Source organism: Schistocerca gregaria, chromosome 1 (assembly GCF_023897955.1).
Source record: "Schistocerca gregaria isolate iqSchGreg1 chromosome 1, iqSchGreg1.2, whole genome shotgun sequence".
Lineage (NCBI taxonomy): Eukaryota > Metazoa > Arthropoda > Insecta > Orthoptera > Acrididae > Schistocerca > Schistocerca gregaria.
In genome coordinates, this window is record NC_064920.1 from 515,039,064 (window position 1) to 515,055,243 (window position 16,180).

The 16,180-nt window shown below is 37.9% G+C and overlaps 1 protein-coding gene across 1 annotated transcript in view; it reads left to right on the top strand.

Annotated features, from left to right (window-relative positions):
- Window positions 1–16,180, top strand: part of LOC126354501 (condensin complex subunit 1-like) — a 169,626-nt gene that overhangs the window by 144,771 nt on the left and 8,675 nt on the right. Inside the window, exon 24 of the mRNA XM_050004228.1 lies at window positions 5,334–5,463. Within this exon, the coding sequence (XP_049860185.1) occupies window positions 5,334–5,463 (130 nt within the window). The remainder of the gene's footprint in view (window positions 1–5,333; window positions 5,464–16,180) is intronic.

Below are 16,180 nucleotides of genomic sequence, written 5' to 3' on the forward strand. Positions count from 1 at the left end.
ATTTATTGGAAGTGTAGAGAGGTTGTGTTAAGATTTGAAATAGAGAAGCAAAGAACCATTACTTACTTACAAGTTACATGGTGCCATGCCTACACACACACACACACACACACACACACACACACACACACACACACACACAATCTTACTTTGGTTTCTCTCATCACAACTTATAATTGGAAAAATGTTGTATTCTTTTGAGCTACTTATAATTTGTGATTGTATGTGTGAACATTTAGACTGAAACATCAGTATATAATTCTTACTGTTGTCTGAACATGAATTTCCCTTGTTTGTGAAACACTGTAACTGATTGTATAGTGTATTTGGACAGATAATAAAATCTGCTCACCAAGTGGTGGCAGGAGAACACAGTATAAAAGAAAGGTTTTAGGCATGCAAGCTATCGGAGCGAGTGGCTACTTCTTGCGGCAGAAGAGTAAAAGGGGAAGGAAGAGGGATTGAGGAAAAGGACTGTAGAGGTTTAGCAAAAGGGGTAAAGTTTGGAAAAGTCACCCAGAACCCCAGGTCAGGGGAGACTTACCAGACGAGATGAGAAGGAAAGATTGAGGATACAAAATAACATAGGTTTTCATAAATGAGATTATGATTGACATGGCTTTTCTGGCATTCTGAGTTATTGAAAAAAAGTCACTAAAATCTGTCACTCATCCCTATTTGATAAATTTGTTTTCTGATATTTTCATTGCTGAGTCTGACTGGAAAGAATATTCACCTGATTCCTAGAACTGACTTCACTGACAATAACAAATTCAGTATTCCATGAACCCCCACCTATGCTTCAAATTTTGCACTGTCTTCTGTAAATTCCAGAGACAAGATCTAGAACATTCAGTCATGTTAGTAGAGATGTGTAACACAAAGAAAACAATACTTTAGGTTAGATACTAAGAAGAAGTAGATAGCTTTGCCATACATGTAGCAAAATATCAGCAAAAATGTAACCAAATCTTATTAGCATTTAGCAAGTGTGCACTGTACCTCTGTTTTGGAATGTAAATCATTTGAAAATAAAAGGAGTTGCCGAAATACAAGCTTTCAAAGCATAATTGTGGAGGAAGAATTTCATAGATTTCAGGGATTAGACGATCATTTGTCAGATTTGCCCATTTGCGATACAATAAATGCTTCTTAATAAAAGAAAAGAAAACATGGTAGTCACAGGTAAAAGTAATGTGTATTAAACTACAGTGATGACAAGAAGCTAAGATTATCAAATGTGGTAACTTGTAAGTATTACTGAATAGCATCTGATAAAAGTATTTAACTGGATAGATAAAAAAATCCTACTCAACAAGCGGCGGATGAACACACACACACACAAAAAACCGTTGTGATTGGCAAGCTTTCGGAACCAGTGGCTCCTCCTTCAGGCAGAAGAGTTGAAGAGGAAGGAAGAACAATGAAGGTAAAGGACTGGATAGATCTAGGAAAAGGGGTAGATTTTGGGAAAGTCACCCAGAACTGCGGGTCATGGGAGACTTACCGAACGGGATGAGAAGGAAAGACTGATGAATCAGTCTCCAGGTCAGGGGAGACTTGCCTTAAGGGACAAGAAAGAAAGACTGATTCATCTGTCTTTCCTTCTCATCCCATACGGTAAGTCCCCCTAACTCGTGGTTCTGGGTGACTTTCCCGAAACTTAGCATTTTTCCTAGACCTCTCCAGTCCTTTTCCTTCGCCCTTCTTCCTTCCCCTTCAACCCTTCTGCCTGAAAGAGGAGCCACTGGCTCCAAAAACTTGCCAGTCATAACAGTCTTTCATGTGTGTGTTTTGCCGACACTTGGTGAGTAGGTTTATCATCTATCCAGTCACATAATTTTATCAGGTATTGATTGTTTTGCTTGAATAGCATCTGACTATGACACAGAAAACAGCCGGAGCATAGCTGCATGGAGTTACAAGAACATGCTGTCCTCTTATTTTGTATAACACCATTCCCGATCATCGAAATCTCTAGGCTCTGTGATAAGTGATTCATCAGCAAGGACTAGGTTGTCGTGCTGTAATAATCCTCTAAATATCATTGAAAGGCATATATAAACTGAAGAGCCAAAGAAGATGGTACCCTTTCTAATATTGTGCTGTGCCCCTGCAAGTGCACAAAAGTGCCACAACATGATGTGGCATGGACTCAGACTGATGTCTGAGGTAGTACTGGAGGGAATTGACACTATGAATCCTGCAGGGCTGTCCATAAATCTTTGAGCGTGAGAGGGTTGAGGTGTCTTCCGAACAGCACATTGCGAGGCATCCCAGATATGTTCAATAATGTTCATGTGGGAGTGTTTAAAATCAGAAGTGTGTTCCAGAGCCACACTGTAGCATTTCTGCACATTTGGTGTGTCACATTGTCCTGCTGGAATTGCCCAACTCCATTGGAATTCACAATGGACATAAATGGATGCAGGTGATTAGATAGGATGCTTACGTACGCGTCACCTGTCAGTCGTATCTACACGTATCAGGGGTCCCATATCACTCCAACTGCACACGCTCCACACCATTACAGAGCCTCCACCAGCTTGTACAGTCCCCTGCAGACGTGCAGGGTCAATGGATTCATCAGGTTGTCTCCATATCCGTACAAGTCCATCTGCTCAATAAAATTTGAAACAAGACTCATCCGACCAGGCAACATGTTTCCAGTCGTCAACAGCTCAGTGTCTGTGTTGATAGGCCCAGACAAGGTGTAAAGCTTCATGTCATGCAGCCATCAAGGCTACACAAGTGGGCCTTCAGCTTGCAAAGCCCATATCGATGATGTTTTGTTGAATGGTTCACACGCTGACACTTGTTGATAGCCCAGCATTGTAATCTGCAGCAATTTGCAGAAGGGTTGCACTTCTGTCGCATTGAACATTTCTCTTCAGTCATCGTTGGTCCCATTCTTGCAGGATCTTTCCCCAGCCGCAGCAATGTCGCAGGTTTGATGTTGTACCGGATTCCAGATATTCTCGGTACACTTGTGAAATGGTCATACGGAAAATCCCCACTTCACTGCTACCTCTAAGATGCTTTGTCCCATCGCTTGTGTGCTGACATAACACCACGTTCAAACTCACTCACATCTAGATAACCTGCCATTGCAGCAGCAGTAACCAATCTAACAACTGCCCCAGACAGCTGATGTCTTATATAGGTGTTGCCGTCCACAGTGCCGTATTCTGCAGGGCTTACATAACTCTGTATTTGAATATGCATGCCTGTACCAGTTTCTTTGGTGCTTCAGTGTGCGTAGAAAAGACTAGCAGTCAGTTCCTTGATTGTCAGCACATCTTAAGCAGTTGAGTTTTCGGCTACACAATTTGGAATGAAATGTATTCACTTAACTTTTTAATTATCTGATACAGAAAAAAATTGCTTACAAACATGAATTACAGCATGCTGTTAAAGTTCTCAGAAGGTAACTTCGTGAACAGACTTAACAAGTCCCATATTATCTCCATAATATATTGTAGACCATGGTTGTGTCATATCAAATGAATTATTTTATGGTTTGCAAGTCCACCTGCTTAGCTGACTGGTAACATGCATGCCTCTCATACCACGGGCCCGGGTTCAGCTTCTGGCCAGGTTGGAGATTTTCTTCGCTTGTAGACTGGATTTGTGCTGTCTTTATCATCATTTCATCCTAATCACTGGCACACGAGTTGCCCTATGTGGCATTTACTGCAATAAGACTCGCACTTGGCGGCCGAACTTCCCCGGATGGGGCCTCCCGGCTGGCAGTTTCATATGATCAATTTTTTTTATTATTGTTTATAAATATAACAATGGAAAAACCTGTATGAAATAACAATAATATGGAAAGGATAGATTGCTACTTGTTTGAGGAGGAGGAATTGTGTAGCAGACAGGAAAAATGAGGAAGACTCCTAAAATATTAAGTTTCTGGACAAAGTCCTCCTTCCAAAATTGAAAATAATAATAATAATAATAATAATAATACGGCCACAGCCTCCAGGCACTGGAGCCTAACTGTATCTACTTTTGAAATGAGTAGCAATCAATAATAAAGAAAATCCTCTGCAGATCTCAAGTTCTGCTGGATTTGTTAATGGTTCCAGTTTTTGTATTAGGTGATACAGTTCAGGATTTTCTGACAAGAACATGAATTGAAATTTGACAATGAGAGGTGGTAGTATAGACTGCAACAAAGAAAAAAATTACAGCAAACAGAGCCTCTAAAATGCGTACCGCAAGAACTATGAGCATTTGTTCACCTTCACTACTGTGAAACACATCTCTTTACTGCAAGCTCTTTACCATTACAAATAACTTGTGGACTACAGTAAACAACTGAGGTCACATTCCTCTGTTATTGTCCAGGGATATGGCATGCAATAAACGTATCTCACTGTATTTACTGTAAATCAGTTATGGGTAATTGCAGTGCATTCATCAATTCTAATGGAACAAGGTTGTGTTCTGATAAGTGCGTGAAATGCTTTTACAGTGTAGTTTCATCGTTACGCAGGCCAGCATTACCACTTATCTGGTTTCATTAAAACTAATGTATCTGCTGCACTTACCAGAACTGTGAATACAGTTTACAGTGCCAACACTAACAGTTATTTAACACCCTGTATAACTGCAATCTTAGGTAGTAAGCACGTCCACTCATTGTGTTGTTAATTAAAGGATGAAAAAGCTATTTAACACAGGTGATGCAGAAGATGTTCCTGCCACATTCACTAACACTTGAACTGCCTCTGATACAGCTATCAGCTCCTGATAACCCTGCATAGTTTGCATTAAAAGTTGTTGTAAGTGTTCCATTGTTGAAACAAACCTGGACACTCACCTAATTATGAAAATTTTAATGGTTCAGTTAACACATGTTATGGATACTGAGTCATTGCCACTTTTGTAAAGGCAAGTTACACACAAGCTGCCAGGGGCCTGCCTGGGTTTATATACAAGAAGGGTTGCACACGTGTTGCTCCTCAGAAATTATGTTTAACACCTTAGCCAAACATCTATCACACTCCAAGACAGACTGCATCAAAGCCTACTGAGGCTGCCTTATTTGGCAGATTTCGGACGGTTCCATTAGGGGGCACTCTTGATAGTCAGTATCTCCTGGGTAGTGGGGCAAAAGCATTAGCCACTAATGTTGTACCAGCTACTCAGTTTCCATGTTGACATTGGGTGGTGCAGCTACATTGTACATCTGTGTTTTTTTGTTTACTTATGACTTCAAGAAATGTATTCGACTTGATCAAAGCTCCAAATGTCAGTTTCATTTATAAATTATTTGCTGTGTAGTTTATGAAATCTCATTTGGAACACGTTCTTGTGTATTTCAGGCTGTAAGCAGTGAACTGGAGTCATATATTCAGGATATTGTAAATGGAACGGGTGAGAAAAAGCAAGATGGTGACGAGCAAGAACCAGACAGGCCACCAAGAACAACAAAGACACCGTACCGTCGAAGAGGTATGCCTCCTTTTGTATGATTCTCATTCCATTCTATAAGGTGAGATTCATTACTTTAGAAAATGTTTTAGTTCAGTTCAAACCCATTATTTTCACCAAATGACAAAAATATGATAAATTTAAATATAGGGTTTAAAAAGGAAGTGTTGGTGTACACTGTATCAACAGCCAGTTTCTATGTAACAAACATGTGCCTCATACTCCAATTTACTGGCAAAAGGTCCTGCTAGATATGTTGCAGGCTATTCTGCAGATAACTATGCTCCCCACCCTCCTCCCCCTGAGATAATCACAAGCGTGAGCAACTGATTAAGTCTTCATACAATTAAAAGAAACCTTGCTGCCCATGTAATATATTTGGTTTTGCACCTCCAGAGTTAAGTCATTATCATTGTGACTCAGAAAATCAGGAACCTTCCATAATTTTGACTGAACCAGATCGTATATACCACTCGTCCCATAAAAAGTTTTATCTGGAACTCGCAAATGGTAAGATTTGTTATTACCACCTCTATTGGTATTATCGAATCTTGATTTCTTCTCCTCTCCATTGGCTCGACTGCAGGTTTTGTCATAGCTGAACATTCCATTGTAGGTAGTTTGTGCACCTGCAAACTGTTTTGAAGCACATAGCTGATGGTACTTCCCATTATACCGGTTAGGGTTTCTTCAAATTCCATTCATGTATTGAGTGAGGGATGATTGATTTGCTTACACATGTCAATCCACACACACCCTTCCATAGCTGCGAACAGTAGTGTTGTAAAACAAGCCAGAAACCATCTTTAATGATAATGATGATACAGTATGTTTTCCTTTCTCCTCCCAACCCTGTGCTGGTGGCATCTTTTTTAGTAAGATACTGCTATAAACTAATGACAGGTAGCAAGCAGTGATCACTGGCATCTCAAACACTAGATTCATGCCTCAGTCTTACCTGGAATGTATATAAACATTCTATAAGCTCCCTTTGTTAGGAGCATCTTTAAAAAAATTGTCACTGTTATGTGCTTGTCACTCTCTGCCTAATTCCGTGTGCCCATTGTAATCTTACCCTCCCAAATGTCACCATTAAAATTCTCTCTCTCTCTCTCTCTCTCTCTCTCTCTCTCTCTCTCTCTCTCTTTCTTTCTTTCTTTCTTTCTTTCTCACTGTCTGCACAAGTTTAGAAAGCTTCAAGAGGAGTAAGATATGCAAAAGAGAAACTTATCTTCATTTTCTCTTGCTGTTGACTCCAATTCTTGCATCTAGGGGTACATTCTTGAGACTGAAATTTTGACTTACTGTGTTCCAGAAGACTAAATAATTGATGGACTACTATCTGTTGCTGTGATTTTCTTTTAGTTCATCCCATTTGTCTATATCATACTGACTTCACAATCTCCTTTTTCATAAAACTGTCAATTACATTGTTGGAAACAAAATTAAAAATATATGTGCATTTCCATCAGAGACATGCCCGCTATACCCACATTCTTCGATACTAACAAATTCCAAAGAGTTTACAAAGCCAAAGAGTTCAAAACTTTCTTGACAAAAGAAGCATCATCACCAAGCTATAACATTATTTTATTTAGTGAATCCAGAAATAAATTTAATAATTAGTGGTAGATTGTGCAATTAGTAATATGAATTTTAAGTATGCCTGTTATTTCTTGATTTCAAATATTTCTACAAGAAGAATAATTTTAGCTGTATCGATTGTAACAACTTTGACAGTGAAATTGGAAATCTGAAGTCAGTCTCCCCCTGTACTGATAAGTATGGGGGAATCCATTTGTTGCAGGAAACAAATTTGTTTATTGGGTAGCCAGATGTAACAAACCCTTTTACAATTGTCTTATTTTATGGGCTTACTATTTAAAGCCTGTGTAGCAACCACCTGCTTCTCATCTGTCTCACATCTCGGAGAAGCTGTTCCTTCTTTGGAAGCCCAATACCACAGAACTTCCAATAGGGGGATCTTCATGACATGGTGCATGGTGCTGCAGTCTCAGAGACACATACTTGTTATGACATAAGCACGTCAGGGGACAGTCTTGTCACTGTAAGATGTCCCTTTAGCACCTCAAACATTAACGAATGCACAAGCAAATGCAGTATAGTGTTAAATACATAACTAATTCATTTTAATAAACCCTAAATATCATTGAGCACTATTACTCAGTTATTTAAAATTTCAAGTGTACAAGTTTCTAGATGCACATTCCAAAATCATAAAATAATTATGTGCCCTCATATCCACTGCCCCTGTAATTGAGTAATCATGTCTGTGTTCTTAATACTTCTATTTTTCTTAACCTACTGACTACAACAAAACCATCTCTTGTTTCTTATTCTACACTTAGTCTAAATAATACAACACTCGTTTTGAAAGTGCTATGTGTACAGTATACAAATCATTCATAAATTATGTTCTCTACCTTGCATTGTCAGCAAGTCTTCTTTGAATTGTTTATTGCTGTAGTTACTACACAGTACTATTAATCTCCCCATTGTCTTAGGTTGCATCTATTTGGTATGAGTTACGATACCCATAAACAATGGAAAATCCAAGGTGGAATAGTGACTGAGTTATGAAAAGGAAAGATTGCTGCTCATGATATAGAGATAATGTTGAGTTGTAGACAGACACAACAAAAAGACTGCCTTCATGTTGAGCTTTCAGCCAAAAGGCAACACATTCGCATTCATGCAAGCACAAATCATACACACTGTGCCCACTGTCTCTGACGACTAAGGCCTTATAATTATATGATCATGTGCTTTTGTAGGGCAAAGCTTAGCTTCTAACCAACATATTGCCCACCACTACAACCACTCTTGAGTGTGGAAGCAACCCAGCTGTTACTACCCTATACTCCAAAACTGTTTGTTACCCCATTTACTACAGTTCACTGTACACTCAGATACAATGTATAGTTGCATCAGTTTAAAAAACTTAATGCACAGCATCTGAATAGTCATCATTATCCAGTAACAGTAATCTAGATCTAAACACTTCACAAATTACTGAATGCTCCATGCATTATCAGTAGTCCTGTAATTGTTTTAAGTAAAGTAACCCCATTTAAGCCACTTAGTATGTCTCTGACAACATTAGCTCCCACTTTATAGGCAACTATAGTTGTCCAGTTCTTAATGTACTCATTTTACTTCCAGCTACCTTCCCCTAGAAAACTATAGAAACCCATCCCGCACTTTTTATCTTCTTGAAAGGATCAGAAATTACCTTACTACATAATCACAATCATGTGTAATTGTAATGCTTTAGATTTCATCATTTGCCATATTGTTTCACACCAAAATTCAGGACTACAATCAGGAACTTGTTCACGTAATTACAAACATGGACAGACTTTGTCCTCCTCACTTAATTAACAATTGTACTCATCATTGAACTCACTGTAGAGGCCAAACCGCATTTATGTTCCCCTAATCCTTTTCAAATTCACATATTACTTACATATTTCTAGGGCTAATACCCAGAACATTCTCACTTAGTTTCTTACTTAAATCAAACAATGATAGTGGCATGCTATGATACAGCTCTACCACAGTGTCACTAATGTGCCATTATTACACAAGTGCCATTCGGGCTCATAGGTCTCTGGATTCAAAATCCAATATCCTAACATATTACCTGTTATTGCCCACTATGAAAGCTTCGGATATCCTATTTCACCAACCAAAGTATTGTTTTTCATACATACTTATATATTTACAGTATAAATTAGAGCCGTGCACTCTGTGGCGCTTTGTCACGGTCCTTGCGGCTCCCCCCATCTGAGGTTCGAGTCCTCCCTCGGGCATGGGTCTTTGTGTTGTCCATAGCATAAGTTAGATTAAGTAGTGTGTAGGCTTAGGGACCGATGACCTCAGCAGTTTGGTCCCATAAGACCTTAACACAAGTTTCCCATTTTATAAATTAGAGCAACTACTAACCATATCCCTCTTGTTCCCTTGACTCGGTGCTGTTAATTTATGGTTAGGCTGACTTCTGACAAAAATCCGTAAGTCTTGTATCATTCACTTGCCTTTCTTCCTGCCTGCTTCTAGGTCAGCTAATACTGCTGTTTTCAGATTAAGCAGTCTAGTAACTGCAAAAGGTAGTCCATAGAACTCTCTTATTAGTTTATCACCTTCACACTTCTCTTGTGATTCATAACTAAGACAGCATTGCCAACCTGATGCAATACTGAAACTCCCTTTTCCCATCTCTTTCTTTGCCTCTCTCTTTCCTTAATTAATGTTCTCTAATATTTACTCCCACCCTGCACATATCATCCTCACCCTCTGCTGGCAATTCAATCTTTAGTTACAGCTTCCCCTTCAGCATGCTTCTCTATTAGTGTTATTGGTGAAATCTGCATTACAGAATGTGGCAATTCATTTATCACCTGCTCAAGGTCTGTTACCAAATCTACCTGCTTAGAAGGTTTATTGGCATAATAGGTTCTCCCTAATATACTCTATTCTCGCATAATTCTCTCGCAACTGGGTTGGCTTGTGGGTGGTACTTCCTCAAGCCATAAATTCATGGAATTGCGTAGCAGTGAACTGGGCGTCATTGTTTGATTGGTCAAACTTCTACTTGAAAAAGCTGTTCGGCAATCTCTGTATTTCATTTGGTAAATGTGGCCATAAACTGATGCACCTGTCACTAAGTGGAATGGTAAATTGAAATCTGGACAGACTAAAAGTTATACTGACACTACTCTCTCCTTTATTAATTGCATTCTGATTTACAGTCTTGTGTTCATTTCAAGGTGAGCTATGTTTGAGTAAATGCCATCAAACGTGACTCATTTCGTACAAAGTCTTCTATAAATTTTCTATAAAACCCAACAAAACCTAAATATGATCCAAGTTGTCTCTTGTTTGACGGTCGTAGGCAGTGGCTAATAGCATCTAATCTGCTTAGGTCTGCTTTAATCCCTGGCGTGTTTATAGCATGCCCCAGAAATTTTGCCTCACTGCTTATATATTTCATTCCCACTAATCTAGTTAGCAATTCCTCAATGAAAGGGGTTCTCTCACATTCAGGTTCATTTACTCTGTTCACTGTTTTTGCTCAAGTGCCAGTCTTACTGATCAGTCCAATTTTTTGATTACAACTAAATGGCTACTGCAACAACTTATCAGATGTTCAATAACATTCCTTGTTAACATTCTGTTAATCTCATGACTTATAGATGTTTTTGCTGCCATTGATATTGGATGTAGTTTTATAGAAGGTAGTATCTTTAACATACAAACAAAATCTTTAATAACTGCTTGTCTCAGCAAAGAAATACTCATATACTTACTTAGAAAAGGTAACAAATCTTTCTTTCCCTGTGTCATTAATCCCAAACATTTACTTGTATTAGTCTTAATGGCCTGTATACTACATCAGTGTAAGTCCATTCCACATTATTAAGACCTTCAGTTACCTGAGCTAAAGCATTAAGTGTTATAAGAATGAAGCCTATAGATTGTAAGAGCAGGAGTGCCAAAAGTTAGTTCCCTTCTTTTACAAGCCTAACTCTGTGCATGACACATTTGCATTTTTTTGTGCTGTGGTGAAAAAATTTTTCATTTTCTTCCCACATTTTACTCCTCTATAATTTTGACATTAGACCACCACAGCTTGGCAACGGAGGTAGACTTTTGCTTACTTGGGTGATGACTAACCTGGTACAGGATTTTTTTGTCGTCTTTGTAACCATACCGATGCCATGGCAATGTATAAAGCTTTCACAAAACTACTGGATGACCTTTAATTGCATGTATTTGTTTACCTTTTTACAAAATTTGAACCAGTTTGCAAAAGTTTGAAACATAGAAGTGGTATGCCTCAAAAACCTGCCAGAAAAACATGTATTATGTTTAGCTTGACTTTAAATCATCATATCTTGGCAACAGGTTTGTTTGGTAAAAATAACTTCATTTTTACTTTATCCATTTATCTACCTTCGTGCAAAGTTTGATTCGATTTGTAAAAGTTCAAAATAGAAGTGATGCACTTCAAAAACTTCCCCAAAACAAGTGCTTTTTGCATGTTTTTATATGTAAAATCAGAACAGTGGACATAAAAATGCTGCTATTAGCTAAGCATTAATTTCAGCCCTCTTAACTCTTTTTACAAAAGTAATAAATCAATTTGCACAATTTACCTGGGCATCAGCACCATTTCATCGTTCAAACTTGGCTCAGTATGCTGTAACATAGCTACAGGAAGACAGATATTCGAATGGCTATACAAATAGCTGGTGGTTCGAGCTAAACGAAAAACTTTGCCTCCACTCTGTAATGATATTAGAAGTAAATGTGATAACTATTGAAATACAATCTCGCAATATCTTCTCCTTTGCCCTAAGGAAATGTTGTACTGCTGTGTTGAAAGCCTAAGGTAAGTTTATGGTCTGTCAACCTATCAGTGCCTAATATTTCAAGTACATTCAGTCCTACTACCATTGATTTATTTATTTCATGTTCTGTAGATCCAGTTAGTGAGTCAATCACAAGGATATGGAACGTGTCAAATTGTACAGGTTTCAATTTAAACTTACAATAAATACAAGGGCAATTCAATGCCAAATTGTACATAGTCTAAGTAAGACATACTATAAATACAGTAATATATACAATGTCAGCTAAATAACATAACAACTATTTAACAGAAAAAAGTTACAAATAAGAGCACAAGGTTAAATCAGACATTAGGCCTACATGAGTAAATACAAGTACAGCCAATTTGTTGTTGCAAAAACTGTGATTATGCTCAAATGCTCAATAAAATCAATTGAACTAGTTCTAGACACATTAAGTTTAGTAATGATGTACACTTTCTTTCCAATATTCATCCACAGTATAAAAAGATCTCTGTCAGGTAATCTTTGAGAACTTGTTTAAATTTTGGCAGTTCTGTATGAACACATTTGATATGTAGTGGGAGAGCATTGAACAGCTTAATGCTGGAGTAGTAAACTCCTTTTTGTACCAGAGTGAGACGTTTCATTTCGACATGTAGATTGTTTTTGTTTCTGGTGTTATAGCCATGGAATTTACTGTTGTCTTGGTAGATAGAATAATTTTTGCACACAAAGGTCAGCAAGGAAAAAATATACTGTGAGGCAGTTGTTAGGATACCTATCTTTCGAAACAAGTGCCTGCAAGTGTGTCTTTGATGGACCCCACACATTATTCTGATTGCTTTTTTTTGGACGGTGAAAACTTTTTTTGCAAGTGGTTGGTTCCCCCAGAACATGATAGCATATGACATCAATGAGTGGAAGTAGCCAAAGTAGGCAACCTTAATGGCGTCAACTTCAGCCACTGAAGAAATTACCCGTAATGCAAATGTTGCCGAGCTAAGTTTCTTACATAGATGTAGAATGTGAACTGACCAATTACATTTACTGTCTATATAAGCACCCAGGAATTTTGTATCTTCAACTTTCTGTATTGGTTGATCTCTACATTTTATGTTAATTTCATTGAGATTACTTTGTGATGTATGGAACCTCATATAATGAGTTTTATTTGCATTGAGTGAGAGACCATTTGAGGAGAACCAATTTAAGATGTCATTAAAGACAGTATTTGTAGTTTGTTCAAGATTGTGATCTATCAAATCATCAATTAGAATTGTGGTATCATCAGCGAACAGGGTAAATTTGCTGTTTGTCTCAGAACAAAGAGGAAGATCATTGATGAAGATGAGGAACAGCAATGGGCCCAGAACGGAGCCTTGAGGCACCCCACATGTTATTGTGCCCCACTCAGACAAGGCAGGTTTTCCAGAAGAGCCATTTAGCATTACTGTCTGCTTCCGATCCTTCAGATACAATTGCAACCACAAGCCAACAGTACCACCTAAACCATAGTATTCTGCCTTTTTCAAAAGAATTTGGTGGTTTACACAGGCTTTCGTAAGGTCACAAAAAATACCCACTGGAGACATTTTTTTGTTAATGGCTTCCAAAACTTGGTTGCTAAAAGAGAATATTACCTGTTCGGTACAAAGACCAGCACAAAAACCAAACTGATTTTTGCTTAAGATACTGTGGAAGTTGAGATGATCCACAATCCTCCCGTGTATGAGTTTCTCAAGAATTTTCGAGAAGGTAGTTAATAGGGATATTGGGCGATAGTTTGTTACATCGTTTTTATCACCTTTTTTAAAGAGCCACTACAGCCAATTTTAGTCTGTCAGGGACAATCCCTTCCTGTAGGGATGTATTGTATATGTTGCATAAGACGGGACTAACAAATTTATAACAGTGTTTTAGTATTGTACTAGAAATATTGTCCACACCAGCAGAATTTTTATTTTTTAATGATCTGATTACTCTTATGACTTCGCTTACAGTAACTGGAGGTAAAGATAACTGTGGGATTCTGTTGCTACTAGCTTTCTGTAGGAGGGACAATGATTCTTCCATAGAACCATTACAGCCTGTCTTCTCTGCTGCTCTCAAAAAAGGGTTATTAAATATTTCTGCAACCAACTCAGGTTTCTTTATGATACTGTCCCCTGTTATAATCTCTACCTGAGACATGTTCTCTGTTTTCCTGCCAGTTTCCCTCTTTATTACATTCCAAATAGTTTTAATTTTATTTTCTGAGCTTTCAATTTCTGATTTTATGCACATACTTTTAGATTTATTTATAACCACCTTGAGAATGCTACAGTAAAGTTTGTAGTGTTGTCGTTTCTTTGGATCATTACAAATCCTGAGAGAACTGTATAACATCCTCTTTGTTCTACATGATGTTATTATCCCTGTAGTGATCCAAGACTTCTTGGCATTGCCTGTATGACTATTTCTAACTATTTTTTTGGGGGGAAAGATGGACTCAAATAAAGACATAAATTCATTTAAAAATGAATTGTACTTTTTGTTTACATCTGTTTCCCTATATACTGGGCTCCAATCTATCTCTTTTAGGCTGTCATTGAATTTCATAAGGCCCTCTTCATTTATTATCCTAAAAGATTTCCAGGAATGCTCAGGACTGTTGCACACACTGATGTATTTGAGCCTAAGTAATTGACCACCATGATCAGAAAGGCCAAGGACTGGATGTACAGTGATCTCATTGCATTTAGACTTATTTATTATCTATCAGACTTTTACTGTTAACAGTAACCCTAGTTGGGAAATCTACAATTGCCATCAGATTATGAGACTCCATTAAATGTACTAAATCAGCTATACTATTGCTCTCATTTAGGAAATCAACATTAAAGTCACCAGTAATTATTAAGTTCTTGGACTTTGAGTACAGTTTGGATAATAAAGAATCTAAGTGCTTAAGAAATACATTCAATTTCCCTGAGGGAGATCTATACAATGCTAACACTATAACCGTGATGTCATTTACAGTAATCTCAACGCCACATACTTCAATTTGTTGCTCTATATAATGGCTCTTTAAATCTAATGCATTGTAAGATATGTTGTTTTTTTACATAAATTACCACTCCACCTTTTTCCATGATGGTTCTAGAGTAATGCACTGCCTGACAGTAACCGCTTAGCTGCAACCTTTCAATATCTTTCAGATGATGTTCACTAAAACATAATACATCAGTATCTTTTATTCCTTGTGGTTCCTCTAACAGAACAGTAATGTCATTTACTTTATTACCAAGTCCTCCCACATTCTGGTGAAAAATTGTCATTGCTTTGGAGTTAGATGCAGATGCAAACTTTTGCCTAAAAAATTATCTGAAGCTACACAAGCAGTACGTTCATTACTAACAATTTCCTGAAATATTTGAGATTGAAACTGAGTCTGACTTGATGGCTGGAGCCATTTAAGTGCGATTGGTTCCAACTTTGGGGTACATTTGTGGACATCTTCCAATATTTTTGTTTTTAGAAGGGTACCTAATTCTTTTTTTCCTGATCTGTTCAGGTGCATATCGTGTCTTGTAAATAATTCTCGTCCAAAACTGCTTATATCTACAACACAAGTATTGTTAAAATGCTTGCACGACTTTGCTAACTTAGAGTTCGTTTGTGAGATAGCCTCATTTACACAGGACTGTGGGATTAAGTCATGTCTCTTTGGAATGTTCACAACAAATACCTTAGACTGATGAAGCGCCGATATTTTCTTCCTGAACGACTGTACGACATCATTCCCTTTGTTGCAGGCAACGTTGTTTGAGCCACCTATTAAGATCACACACTTGTTTTTTACTTTCTCAGGATCACACCTCGCTACAACTTCTTGAAGTTTAGCACCTGGTTTTACGATTCCACAAACATCGGCACCATTCAAACTGCTTTTCACTATATCAGCCATGCCTCTGCCATGACTATCAGTGAAAATGTGAAGACGGTTTTTTGATGTTTCACTCACAGCAGACTGGATCACACTACTGCCACTTTCACTGCTATTAACTGAACGTTGTGGTTTCGGAAGATCACACCTAACTTTTTTCCGATAGTTTACCGGTACACTCTTCTTAAGATTGTTTTCACTTTCTGTGAGACTATTACTAGAACAAAGTACATCAAAATTGTTTACATTCTCGAACCTCGAAACATTTGTTGAAGACGACTTTTTAGCGCCGAATAATTGATGCTTGTTGTGTACTAACTTCCATTTTGATGATTTATCAGCGTCATTTTGCGGCAATGTATCCATGTTCTGGCGAAAGTTTTTGTTCTTCTGTCTGTCTTGAAGCAATGGATCCATGTTATGCTTCGACTTCAGC